The sequence below is a fragment of the Erinaceus europaeus genome, chromosome 2 (genome assembly GCF_950295315.1).
Source record: "Erinaceus europaeus chromosome 2, mEriEur2.1, whole genome shotgun sequence".
NCBI classification, from domain to species: domain Eukaryota; kingdom Metazoa; phylum Chordata; class Mammalia; order Eulipotyphla; family Erinaceidae; genus Erinaceus; species Erinaceus europaeus.
In genome coordinates, this window is record NC_080163.1 from 40,231,071 (window position 1) to 40,245,409 (window position 14,339).

Here is a 14,339-nt window from a genome sequence, read left to right on the forward strand (position 1 = left end):
ACTTACACTGCAGTGTGCAAGTCCTTGGTCCCCACCTGCAGGGGAAAAGCTTCACAAGTAGTGAAGCAGGGCTTCAGGTGTCTGTCTCTCTCCCTATCCACCTCTCTCAATTTCTCTATCTTTATCCAATAATAAGTCATAAAATAAATAAATGCATACATAAATAAAAAGTCATGCACATATACATGTAACATAAAAAGTGCTATATGTACATGGCAGGGCTAAATCAAACTACATAGAGGGTTGTCTCTAAAAAGAGAACCAGAGATGATATCACTGTCCCCTCAGCTGCTTTGCTTCCTAGAGTGGGACTCCATCACTCCTGGTGGTCATTTTTTTCCCTGTTCTTTCTTTCTTTCTCTTTCTTATTGATAGAGAATGAGAACTTGAGAGGGGGAGAGGGAGGACAGGGAGAGAGACACCTGCAGCACTGCTTTGAAGCTTCCCCCCTTGCAGGTGGGGACCAGGGGCTTGAACCCCATGTCTTTGTACCTTGTACTATGTGCACTCTACTGGGTGCACCATTACCTGGTCCCAAATATTTCAGTTTTAAAGATTGATTTCATGAAAGGGAAAGAAAAAAAGAGAATATCCCCCCGACACACACACACAAGTCAAATGCCGCTCCCTCCTCATCCCCAGCCAGCTCAGCTATTGATGTGTTAGTGAACACAGCAAACCTCCAGGAGGGGGAGGTAGTGAGCAGGGAAACTTCTCAAACTTCACTTTCCTCTTTCTAGGGACAGTTACTTCACTTCTAATCAGCTATAGACTTCTCCTCATTGAGATCACAGCTCAGGAGGAGGCTTGCTGAGTCAGCTGAGCACTCGGCAGTTACACCTCCAGAGGGTTTTGAGGATGAGGGGGCCTATAGCTTTCCAGAGACCCTGAAAAGCCTAGGGCTGTGCATCCCTGCTTCCTTTGCACCAGCATCTCCAGAGGAACCAAATGCCCTGGCCCCTCCCCCAATGCCTAAGGCCTTTTTCCTCCTCAACAGCCCACCTACCCTGAATTTGGAATTCAGCATGCCCATTTCCATGTCGTTTTCACAGCTTTTGGCCTTAGATTTGCAGAGTTTTATGAGGCACATCTTGATTCTCATTATGAGATAATAAAATGATTTAGGACTTGGCACTAGATTAAAAGGAGCAGGTAGAGTTCTTCCTTCATCAAAATAAGACAGCCAGAGCTTCGCCCGGGCAAATTTCCATTCCACATCTGCATCCTCCTGTGGGACAAAGGAAGCAATGGCACACCATTAGAGGCCACGGGGTGACTGAAGTTCTGGGCCTGAGATGGGAGGCAGAAACAACCACAGGGTCTCAGCAGGTGTCTCAGCAGGGAGATTCTCTCTCCCCCACAGAGGCACACGATGGGAAGGTGACCCACATGCTGAAAACACATGCTTTGAGTCATATGCTGAGCTCACCACCTCTCTGCTTGGGATCCATTGCTGGAAAACTCAGAGTTTCTATCCTTCTTCACTCTCTACCCAGTGTCCCCTCCCCCCACTCACTATGAGCCCTCCCTCTTCACCACCTAATTCTGTTACCGATTAATACCACAGCTCTGCCAATGGAGCTCCACTCCTCCACCACCCAACAGTCCCCAGCAGTCCAGCACTCATCTGTAGCAGAGATAGAATATGAGCCTCTGGGCCAGTTCACAAGTCTAAGTAACCACATCCTCACCATAAAGTGGGATGGCTGAAGTTCATTTCATCATTTCATGATTGGAGGACATTTTGTTTAACCCAGTAGATCCAGAGTGGTATCGTTTCAACATGGTCTGTTTGTGGTTCTTTTCTTTTCTTTTTACCAGAATAGAAAAGCTATCAGGGAATGGGATGGGATACAGAGTTCTGGTGGTGGGAATTGTGTGAAGCTATACCCTTCTTATCCTATGGTATTGTCAATGTTTCCTTTTTTTTTTTTTTTTTTTTGTCTCCAGGGTTATTGCTGGGGCTCAGTGTCTGCACCATGTATCCACTGCTCCTGGAGGCCATTTTCCCCCCCTTTGTTGCCCTTGTTGTTGTAGCCTTGTTGTGGTTATTATTGTCATTGTTGATGTCATTCGTTGTTGGATAGGACAGAGAGAAATGGAGAGAGGAGGGGAAGACAGAGAGGGGAAGAGAAAGACAAACACCTGCAGACCTGCTTCACGGCCTGTGAGGGACTCCCCTGCAGGTGGGGAGCTGGGGGCTCGAACTGGGATCCTTATACCGGTCCTTGTGCTTTGCACCACGTACACTTAACCTGCTGTGCTACTGCCCGACCCCCAATGTTTCCTTTTTATAATTAAAAAAATTTTAAAAAAATGCTATTGGTGAGAGAGCTTTCATTTTCTTTTCTTTTTAAAAATTTTTATTTACAAAAAGGAAACACTGACAAAACCATAGGATAAGAGGGGTACAACTCCACACAATTCCCACTACCAGATCTCCATATCCCATCCCCTCCCCTGATCACTTTCCTATTCTTTATCCCTCTGGGAGTATGGACCCATGGTCATTATGGGGTGCAGAAGGTGGAATGGAGTCTTCCTACTTCGGCGTGTATTTCATACTCACAGCACATCTTGATGAGAACTAGGCACATTTCTAGTGCTCAGTGGGCAAAGAGGGAGTTATCATCTTGGTCAACACCTTATACCTCTTACTAGAAGGTATGTTTCCTAGTGTCTGGTGTTGCCAGGATTCATCAGATGCATATGTAATTCAGGGGAACAACCCCAATAGCAGTAAGGAGGAGGTAGACCAACAACTCTTTCTTCTGTGGTGTTGGGAGATGAAAGCCCTTGATCTATTTCTTATGACTTGGTATAGATTTCAGAATGCTGAGTAACTCTTGAGAGAGGCCAGGTGTGTCTATCCTATAGGCAATTCCCTTTGGCCTTGGTCCTAAGAGGGCAGTGTTTTGCTTTGAGTGTTTTTGTTTGTTTGTTTGTTTGTTTTATAGTTTTCGTTCCTTTTTTTCTTTTTTGCCACCAAGGTTGTCACTGGGGTTTGGTGCCTTCACTACAAATCCACTGCTCCTGGTGGCCACTTTTTTCTCTTTTTTTTCCCTCCCTATTTTTATTTGGAAGGGCAGAGAAACATTGAGAGAAGAGGAGGAGAAAGACATTTGTAGACCTGCTTCACCTCTCATGAAGTTTTCTCCCTGCAGGTGGGGAGTGGGGGCTCAAATCTAGGTTCTCGTGCACAGTAATATGTGTGCTAAACCGGGTGCACCACCACCCAGTCCCCTGAGGGGAGTGTTTTGTTATTGCTGTTATTTATGGTGCCAGGATCAGCCCATGAGTTATTTTCCTAACTCTTTCAGAGGGCAGTTTCAGGCCAGGAAAGAGAGCTAGGATTTGGGATCAGATGGGCCTGGGCTCACACCCCCCTGTTAGCTGTATGCCTACTGGCTGGAGGCATTGGGTTTGCTCATATCCACACTGCAAGAAAAAGAACTCTGGTCTGGGTGTGGGCTGAGAGGCATTGAGCTTGAGGTCTAGGAGCCAGGGGCCCCTCCTCACAGGCATTGGCTACACTCCCTGGGGCTATAAGATGAGCAACGCCCGTGAAGCTGCTGGTTTGTACCAAGAGTATCTTTGGTCCTGTCCAGCGAGCTTGGCCATTTTGTTTGTTTTTGCTGAGCCTCCACGCCCACCAAGCCTGGTGTGGGACACCCTGTATGGGTTTTCAGGCTGGAAACTCTGTGAGGGGAGGATCACTCCTGGTCTCTGCTATACCACGGAGTGTTGTGTAACAGGGATCTCATCCTCAGAACATGGGCTCTGGAAATTGCCTGAGTTCAAATCCTGTCCCTGTTCCTTAGGAGCTGTGCAGCTGTGGTTGGTGACTTAGCCACTCTGGGCCTCTGGTTCCCCATTTGTAAAATAAGGATCATAAGACCTGCCTCTTGGGTAGTTATGAGAATTAAAGGAGTTAATTCAGTATCTTTTAGTGAATTCACTGTCAACAACATATTTTTATTTTCACAGCCTAGTACAGGGTCTGGAGGTGAGCCCGGCAAACATTTGTTGGGCGCCTGGCATGCACTGGGTGCCTGACATGTGCTGGGTGACCTTCATATGGGGGCATGGCCTTGTGATCAGTCTGAAATGACATCAGTACCTTGGGTAGGTCCTCTGCTGGTCTTACCTCCAGGGAGTTGTCGGGGGGGGGGGGGGGGGGGGGCGGTGTCTGGGTGTGTGTGAGAATATGATCTCCAATCAGGAGGATCGGCCCTCATGGCTCGAGTTGGAGCTGAGCTTCTGGGTTGAGTCCTTCTCCTCCAGTGTGGGTAGTGGGGGGCGGGGATGCAGGGGAGGTAATTAGTGAGAGAAGCCAGGAGATGTGTAAACAACTCTTTAGGAGAAAGTTGGCAGCAAACAGGCAGGGAGGTGGGGGAGAGAGGTGGAGAGCTGGGAAGTGAGAAGGAAGGAGGATTTTTCTGTAGTTGTTTTTTTTTTTTTTTTCAAAGATCAAGAGACTTAATTGCTGACAGGAAGGATTGGATGGTGGGTGGGGGAAGCTGCAGGTGGAGCAAGGATAATGAGCTTGTGTGACTTCAGAGTAGGTGGAGCTGGGGTGGTGGGGTGGTGGTGGGGATGTTGATCTGGACCTCAGGCTCTCAAGTTTAGGAACTGAATTAAGTGAGAGTTCTCATGGAAGTTGACCATTTCACAACTTGGGGTTGGAGATTCTGATCTCCCTTCTCCTTGGTTGGAAGTCTACTTGTAGGAGCCAGCTGATGGTACCCCCATTACCATGTGCAAGGATCCTGGTGCCAGCCCTCAACTCCCCAGCTGCATGGGGGGAAGCCTCAAGAAGGTTGAAACAGGACTGCTGGTGTCTCTCTTTCTTTCTATCTTCCCCAGTCCCTCTCCCTCTCCAGTTCTCTCTGCCTTATGAATTAAAAAGAAAAGAAAAAAGAAGGGGGGGGGGAAGCTACAGAGAGTGTTGGATTTCTTATGCAGGCACCGGTCCCCACGCTAAACCTGGTGGCAATAAAAAATAAAAACAAACAAACAAACAAAAAACCAAAGAATAGAAAAATCTGCATATACATTTTGACTCCCTCAAATGGAACTTCTGTTGACTGGGAAGCCTCACTAATAACACAATACACAAGCAATGCACACACACTGGTTTGGCATTGTTGCTTTTTGTGTTCCGAAGAGACAGCAAGCTAGAGAAAAGAAAGTTCCGTTCAGACAACCATAAGGAGAAATCCATTTGCAGCACTAACCTGTATGGATTTACTCAGTGAGTTTAAACTAGTATGGCTGTAAGAAATTCTCCACCCTCCTTCCCCATAAGTGGACCCAGGCAGTTCAGAAACATTGTTCAGTCAACTTGACTTCAGAGTTAAATGCTACTTTCTAGGTCATCTAGGTATCTTGGGGGGGAGGAGGGTGTTTACTGAAGGGAAACTTGTGTCTGATCTAACTAGATAATAAAGAGTTAATAAAAAATTTTAAAGAAGAAAAAAAAGGAGAGAAGATAGCAGGAATGTCTGTGACGATTTAGCAAGAAGGTGGTAGACAACAGCCTAAATGGAGTCCCCCACCCCCATGTCACCAAACCCAGACTTCCCTTAATTACCATTCTGACATTCCCAGAAATGGAATCTCAAACCCAGTCAGCCTGGATAGAATCACTTGCTCAGCACTAGTCAGGTAATCTGCCTGACAGACACCTGCCAGCCCCCAAAGGAAAGATACCTTGCAGTAATCATCCCACTGTTCAGACTAAAATAATCTCCCTGCCCTTCTTCTCTTCCTCCTATGAAAGTTTTTCATTTTGTGAAGCTCCTCTGAGCTCCTGTCTTCCTGAGAGATTGGATGTTATCCAATTTGAATTGTTTTCCTCTCTTTTGCCCAGAAACTCTTAACCAATTTTACCATGCTTCACTTTGTCTTCTACTAATAGCAACTACCTGCCAACCTAAAAGAGGTCTCTGAGGAACTTGAGTCTTGCTGACACCTTGACCCTGGATGCTAGTCTTCAGAACTGTGAGGGAAGGCATTTCTGGAATTTCAGCCCCTACCTTGTTATACTTAGTCATGGAAGCTTTAGCAAACCAACACATGGATTTATTTATTTGCTTATTCTTCTATGGGAGAAACACACATGCAATTGCTTCTTTTTTTTAAAACATCAACTTTTCTGTTTTTAAAATATTTTATTAGTTTCTTTATTTATTGGATAGAGACAGAAATCCAGAGGGAATTGGGAGATAGATAGATAGATTAAAAAGAAAGAAAGAAAGAAAGAAAGAGAGAAAGAAAGGAAGGAAGGAAGAAAGAAAGGAAGGAAGGAAGGAAGAAGGAGACAGTTGTGGCACTGCTTCACTGCTTGTGAAGCTTTGACCTTGCAGGTGAGGACTGGGGACTTGAACCTGGGTCCTTGTGCATTGTAATATGTGTGCCAATATCTGACCCCCATGATTGCATCTTCTAAGATATTTAAGTATGGCGGTATACCAAGCAAGAAAGATGTTAAGTCTCTCTCCTTTTACTCCCTTCCCCAGAGAATACCCAGGATCAAAGGTGAGTGTAAATTTTCTCCATCTTTTTTTTTCTTTTTTGTCTGTGCACTCTCGTATTATATAAAGATTTACCTGACATATTTTGACTTCCTACAACTTACCATTCTTTTTCAATTAACTATACAATAGAGATTTTTCTATGTCAGCACAAAAATGGCTTATGTATAGCCCTAAAGATGGAACTATCAAGTTACAGGGTCAGTGAATTTTATTTTGCATTACTATCATATATGCTCATCTAACTGTAGACAAAGCAGTGATAAGGCTTATGAAGCAGGAAAAGGTACAGAGAGAAAGGCATTCTGCCAACCCTCACCTCTCAATAGAATCTCATGCAGTGTGTCTTGTGTACCCTTTTTTCAGATGCTTATACAATAAAAATGAATATGTATTATCCTTTCTTCCTCTCTACACCAGAGAGAACACTATGTGCCCTGCTCTGAAACTTGCTGCTTTTCACCTGTCAGAGCTCTCTTTGCAGCAGCACTTGGTGGAGGGAGAGGACAGCTTCTTCTAAAGCTGCAGAACACCCCGCGCCATAATCTCATAATTGATTTCAACAGATCCTTGTTAGTGTTCATTTAACTTATTTTTAATTTCTTGCTGTTCCAAACAAGCCTGCAATCAATAGCTCATGGTTGGTGCACCTTAGATTTTGATAAATTACCTCCTAAAATGTGCTCTCGACTTCCTTACCTGTCTAGCAGAGTTGTACTGGCCCTTGAATGACTTTCTGCCTTCACCTCTGTCAGATTCACACACTCCCCTACCCAGCCACAGTCAGCCCCTCTCCCTGCTTGGGTATCTTCTGCTGTACCTGCTAGGACTTCTCCTGGACTGCTGGCCTCAGAGCCCTGCAATTTGTTAACTCATTGATATGTTTTTTTCTCATTGGATGGAATTCTCTGAAGGCAGAGACTATGTCTTAGTCATCTATGTATGGCCAGTTCCCATACAGACGTGGTATATAGTAGGTGATTGCTAATGACATGTGCTAAGCAGAAGGGAAGGTGGAGAGAGAGAGGGGGGGGTTGTTTGCTACAGGTCACCTGTGTGCTCTGCTGGGGATACATGCAAGAGAGGTAAGTTTCATGAATCCCAACCATTTTGCTCTTCTTGGGCCCTATTTTATTGAAGAGAGACAAAGAGAAATAGAGAGGGGAGAGGGAAATAGAGAACTAGAGAAAAAAAGAGGCACCTGTAGCACTGCTTCAACACTCTTGAAGCTTTCCCCTCTGCAGGTGGGGACCAGGGGCTTGAACCCAGGTCTTTGCAAACTGTAACATTTGAACTCAACTGGCTTTGCTACCACCTGGCCCTTCCTTGGCTCCTTTGTGTGTGTTATCCGCTGGACCACAGGGCAGGTTGTCTGAGGACTCTTGGCTCAGTCCAGGAAGAATGTCTGGTGTGTACTTCTGGCTTCACACTTAACACCTGGCCTTTGAACGCCTTTACTCTCTCTTTAAAATTTTTTTATAATTATCTTAATTTATTTATTAAATAGAGACAGCCAGAAATTGAAAGGGAAGAGGGTGATAGAGAGGGAGACAGAGAGACACCTGCAACACTGCTTCACCACTTATGTACCCCTGCAGGTGGGGACCAGGGCTCAAACTCAGGTCCTTGTGTATGTGCACTCAACCAGTTTGAAACAGCCATGCTAGTTAAGCCAAGGGAGAAAGAGCCTTTCCAGTGACTTGGTCTTACCTCTATTTCCTGATAGGAGTTGTTGATCATGGCTATTAGCATGTTGAGCAGCACTACCACCATGGTGACATTGTAAACGCCGTAGAGAACGTAGCCAATGTTCTCAATGAACTTGTGGTCATATTTCAGCACCACCGAGATCACTTCAGACAAGCCAAAGATGGACCAAAATAAGGTTTTAAAACTCTCTTCAACCCTGCAGGGAAACAGACAGTTCTCTCAGCCAGTTTCAACCAGCAACTACTTTCCACAGGCTTGCTGCCATTACCAGGCATCAGAGGTCATGCTGGAGGGGCACTGGGCTGGCTGGTGACACCTGCATATGGAAATAATAAGGTACCGAGACTGGGTGTGGCTACACTTTACCATAAGTGAGGACCCAGGTTCAAGCCCTTGGTCTGTCCCTACATACAGGGAGAGAAGCTTCATGAGCAGTGGAGCAGTGCCATGGGTGTCACTCTTCCTATCTCTCTCTGTCTCTCTCTCTGTGTATCTCTCTCTCTTGCCCTCTTCTACTATGTATAAAAAAATGTCCACTGGGAATGGTAGAGTTGTGCAGGCATCAAGTTCCAGCAATAATATTGCTGGTAAAATAAGGTACTCAGAGTTCTAACAAGACTTTGAAAGAATATTATTAACCTTTGCAGAGCCAGGGCTTTGCACATGCTTGATTTACCTGCTCCCGGGCCACTTTTTTATTCATTCAGATATAGAAACAGAAGAAAAGGGAGAGACTTGGAGAGAGACAGCAGTACACCAGAGCTTCCCCTAGTACTGTGGCTCCTGTATTTGAGCCTGGGACACACATGGGGCAAGGAAGGCACCCTAGCTATTGAGATAGCTCTTCTGTCCGGAATGAACAATATAAATAGCAAGCTGATTTTTTTTTTCCCCATTCAGTCCATTTACTGGGACTCCTGGCTGGGATTTCATTTTAATCTAGTAATTAGTTAAACATTTAAACTGAACAGCAGTACAAATGTTTGTTTTTGCAGATTATTAGCTTCAGAAAGCACATTCTTCCTTCAGAAGTCATTTGAATATCTCTTCTTTGACTCCCCTGCTCCCAAGGAAGTGGGAAGAGTGTGTGTGTTGGGGGGGTGCGGTCAGTACCTGAGAGTACTTTGTGCTTAGCATATAGTAGCTTATTCAGGGATCTCAGCTGCCCTCTCAGTGGGCTGGGGGATCACCCCCACTTCACAGATGGGGACTATTCTCAGAGGTTGGTGGACTATTCCCAGAGGCATTGACTGGAAAGTGGGGTGCAGATCCAGGCATATCTGAGGTTCTTCTGAAACAATACTTGTCATCACTTTGTTCCACCAGCCTCTGGCTCAGCTGGGGAGCTCGGTCACTAAGACCTCTAAACTAGAACTAAAGTGATCAGGTGCATCTCTGGTGTTGAGATTCACCTGCCTCAGCCTCATGCAGCAGCTCCCTCTGGTGTAGCCTGCATGTGCCCTGAGGGAACCCCTGGAACAGCCTGGGCTGTTAAGGCACATCTCTGGATATGGAATTTTGGTGGTGAGTGTGATGTGCAACTCTACATTGTAATCTTACAATCTTGTAACATATTGTTAATAACAAAAATCATTTTTAAAAAGAAGTCACCAACATACACTTTTTCCCCCTTGAATGAAGTGTCAGGGAATGAGTCCAGGGCCTTGTACATGCATAATGCCACCAGCAAGCAATTTTCCTGGGCCATTTCTCCACCCTTTGTTGCTTTTTGCAGGAAAAAAAAAAACAGGAGACACACCAAGGCACTTCTTTACTAACTATGGAGCTCCCTTGGCACTGCCTGTGGTGTTCCCATGTGGTGCCAGGGCTCAAACCCAGGGCTTCACAGATAGCAAGGTGTGTGCTCTACTGGATGAGATGTCTCCAGCTCCCAAATACATTGGCTTTTGGAATGAGATCCAGAAACATTTTATAATCTACACATTGTGACTGTGACCCCATGACATATCAGTAGAACTCAGTGAGAGGAGTGCCTTTGGTGATGGTTTACAACATGGCAACATCTGAAACCATCTGATTGGCTAAGGGCAGTTCTTTGCATTTGCATCCAGACTTTTAGTACCTATGGGAAAGCACTTTCTTTTTTATTTTTAACATTTCAGATTTTCAACACTTTCAACATTTTCAACCACAAATGGTGAAGATCAGCTAGATCTCTCTCAAAAAAAAAAAAAAAAACTCAACAAACAAACAAAAAAACATCCAGAGCTTCTTGAGTATTGTTTCTTGACAAAATGTACAAAAATAATACCATTCATCACTTTAGTTAAACCCCAACTCTGACATGCATGAAGTTTTCAGCTTTCCTGAGTGAGAAAGAAAGGGTGTGTGTGCGTGTGTGTGTGTGTATGTGTGTGTGTGTGTGTGTGTAGCTAGCTGTTTGGCCCATTCCTTTGTGCCCCAGAGTCTGCAAACTGACATCAAAGTGGGCTTTTGTTGCTAATGTTTGTTTTGGGTTTCTTTGAGAGCTATGAATTTGGAATATTTAGATCATTTGTAGATATCATAAGAAGTCTAGCTGGGGTTGGGAAATAATGACTAGGTATGGAGCCATTATTTTAGCACTCCAGCTCCTGATGCTATTTCTATAAAGGGGGAAGCTGTTTTCTCATGCGAGAAGTAGCACCCATCGTGTGTGACTGAGCTAGCCATCAGTGTGTGGGCATGGCTCACTGCAGACATTGCCATTAGGAAACAATCTTACGGTTATTGCCCTAGTGGAAGGGAATAGTGACTGACAGAATCCCAAACCACTGGGGAGTACTTCTCCCCTCAATTCCAAACTGGAATGAGACAGCAGGAAGTGGGGTCTCTGCCATTGGATCTCCTCTGTGTGGGACCATGTGACAAATCAAGGACACGCCACCATCAAGGTAGACAGGACCTAGCCCAGGATTAAGTATTTACCATCAACAACACCAGAAATAGATAATGCCTGGGATCTAGAGAGAGATTCTTACATAGACTCATCTTTCCATAATTACCTTGGAAAGCTCCAAGAATCTTTTGCTGACACAAATGAAATGAACAATTATAGAATACATCCAGGAAAAGCTTTGTGAATTTTGATTAGAAGAAGATGGCCTAGATTCAGCGTTTTTTTTTTTTTTCTCGTTTGCTTCTTGCTATGCATTTTGCCGCTAAGCTCTCATTTTTCCTTGGTGCCTTCATATAGGTATTCTATTTCAATAATATGAAGGAGGGATCACTGGCCTACTAAGCAGTTTGTGTTGCAGGAAGAGAATACTTTCAGATGCCCAAATCTGTGCCTTAGCTGTTCCTCTGCACAGCCCCCATGCCTGTCTCACTCCTTGGCTAGGGATGCTTATCTGTTGCTCAGTTTGGCATCTGGCTTCTCAACAATCTGCACTACCTCACACCTATTTCATCTCCATAGTGTCATTTAAGGATTAGCCTCTGGACTTGAAATTGGCCAGTACTTCTAAGAGAATCTAATTACAAGAGACCTAGACTCACTGAAATTGTCCTAATGAGGGTAACCCCCTCCACATCAGTGATCTGGGTAGCTGGCTGGGCAGAAAAGGTCTCAACCAAACTATGCATTTTAACCATCTCTTTTACACTCTCTAGGAAACATTTCTAGCTCTCTATTTTTCTCTTATCCTGGTATAGAATGAGACGCGGTAACAAAGATATCCTTTATTTTTTTGTTAACCCTGGGGTTTCACCATCATGGGTTGACTTTTTCAGACAGAGATGAAGAAAGAGAGAGGGAAAGATCTACATGCATGAAAGCTTCCTCTAATTCAGCAGGGGCTGGGTTTGAACATTTTGCACATATGACAAAGCAGACATACTACATATATGAGCTATTTAGTCAGCCCAAGAAAGATGTTCTTTGAAGAGCAGTTGGAAACCATTCAAAATGACTATATTCACTTCTGTAGTCTTTTGGATCTTTCTTTAATCTGTACCTATCTCACTTGACATGACCATTCAGTGAACTAATAGAACAGACAACTTTTGTTGTGCTTGGTTTTCAGAGCTGCCATTTGGATTGAGTTAACTTCAGTTATTTGGGCTGATTGTTACATAATACAATGTTCTATCTGTAGCTCAAGCTACGTAACTACATTCTGAGTTGTTTTGATGAGTTCATTGTTTACAAAGTACACAGTCAAAACAGTAAAATAAAATGCTGGTGTTTATATAATCTTGGTTGATCTTGTGAAGCTCACCCCTCCCTGCATAAGTCTGTCACTTATGTCACAAATATAGATTCTTCCACTTAGTCATTTGCCTTATATTACCTTGTGTTTTTTTTTTTTTGATGTGTACAAATAAAGCTTTATGTGGGAAAAATCTCTCAGTGTTTCCCTTTCATGTTTTCTTTTTAAATTTATTTATTTATTTTGGATAGTGACAGAGAGAAGTTGAGAGGGAGGGGAGGTGAAGAGGGACAGAGAGAGACAACTGCAGCCCTGCCAGTAATGTGTGCATTCAATTGGGTATGCCACCATCCAGCACCTCTCTGCCAAGTCTGCATACCCTTTGGTCCTTGCCAGGCCACAGGCAAAAGTCAGCCCCTTTGAGTGAGTGTCATCTGCAGGGCTCCTTAAAAAAAACTTTTATTTATTTATTTATTCCCTTTTGTTGCCCTTGTTTTATTCTTGTAGTTATTATTGTTGTTGTTATTGATGTCATCATTATTGGATAGGACAGAGAGAAAATGGAGAGAGGAGGGGAAGACAGAGTGGGGGAGAGGAAGATAGACACCTGCAGACCTGCTTCACCACTTGTGAAGAGACTCCCCTGCAGTTGGGGAGTTGGGGGCTTGAACTGGGATTCTTGCACTGAAGCTGGTGCTTTGTGTCACCTGCACTTAAACCACTATGCTATCACCCAACTCCCAGGGCTCCTTTTCATCTTGCTAATACAGGAACTGAAACAGCCTAGCAGCCCTGATAGCTGCATCCTCACCAGGCTGAATGGAGTCTTTGATTCCACTGATTTGTGGACAACCTCTCTGCCTGCAAAGCTCACTAGCCCCGGACTTCATGCAAATCCTTAGCCTGCTTTCTCTCAGCCTTTGAGAAGCACACCTCCTGACTTGCAGCCAGAGAGATCGAAATAGTCAAGAGGCCACCCAGGCATAAGAATAACTCCTAATGAAGCAAAGGGAGGGTGTGGGGGGGATGGGCAAGAACTGGGAGCAGTGTTGAATAAGCCTTGATTCACCCTCCTCTGGCTGGGCAGGAATGAGTGTGGGAAGGTTGGGGCTGATTTGCAGAATGTGGGGACAGGGTAATCAGTCCTCTCTTAGGTCTGTCTCCTCAGGATAATAGGACTTTAATAACAGGTTGCCTGAAGAGGCAGTTGTGTATGGGCTTAGAGAACAAATCCATCAACAAGGCCAGGGTTTTGGGGCCGATTGTGTTGACAATTGCTGCTTCTTCAAACTGCCATGTTGTTCACACTCCCCCACCCCCTTTTAAATTCAGTTCCCTCACCCAAGTCTGCACTTAGCAGGTTGGAATTAAGCAGGAGGATCAGGTTCCTAAAAAGATTGTTTGTCAAACTCAGGAAACAATAGCTGGTGCTGTGTTGAGTTCTGTAGCAGCAGAAATGGTGTTTTCGGCTTAGCCTGAGGCTGGAGCTGGGGGGTGGAAGGTGGGTGGGGAGATAAACCAGAAGAGTGGCTTATCCAGAGCTGGGGTATGGAGTCAGAAGACAAAGGGGCCAGTCTCCAAGATCAGGATTGAAGGCACAGTAGACAAACCCTCACTCCCAGTCTATTGTGTCCTGTGAATTGCTTTTTGGTCTGTGGAGAGGAGAGGAGGCTAAATTAAGGCTTTGATTTGACAGTCCAGAAGTGGAGGCAATGGGCCACAGAACCATGGTCAGCAAACTGGGATGCACAAAGCCTGTTGACCAGGATTGGCTTACACCCAGGGTCCAACTGTATTCTCTGTGGCCTGGCTGCTCTTTGAGGGCAGAACTACATGCTTCATCATCATGGAAGGGTCCTCAAAAAGAACCTGGCTCACTGGGAGCGCTGTGAGGAATTCAGTGTCCCACCAGAGAAAGGATAAGTTCACCTCTGATGCGTAC

At 44.8% G+C, this 14,339-nt stretch overlaps 1 protein-coding gene across 1 annotated transcript in view; it reads right to left on the reverse strand.

Annotated features, from left to right (window-relative positions):
- The window catches only part of TRPC7 (transient receptor potential cation channel subfamily C member 7), an 88,786-nt gene that overhangs the window by 23,235 nt on the left and 51,212 nt on the right, over positions 1 to 14,339 (reverse strand). The window contains exons 4-5 of the mRNA XM_007533014.2: positions 8,247 to 8,442; positions 1,007 to 1,228 (exon numbers count right to left, since the gene is read on the reverse strand). Of these exons, the coding sequence (XP_007533076.2) occupies positions 1,007 to 1,228; positions 8,247 to 8,442 (418 nt within the window). The remainder of the gene's footprint in view (positions 1 to 1,006; positions 1,229 to 8,246; positions 8,443 to 14,339) is intronic.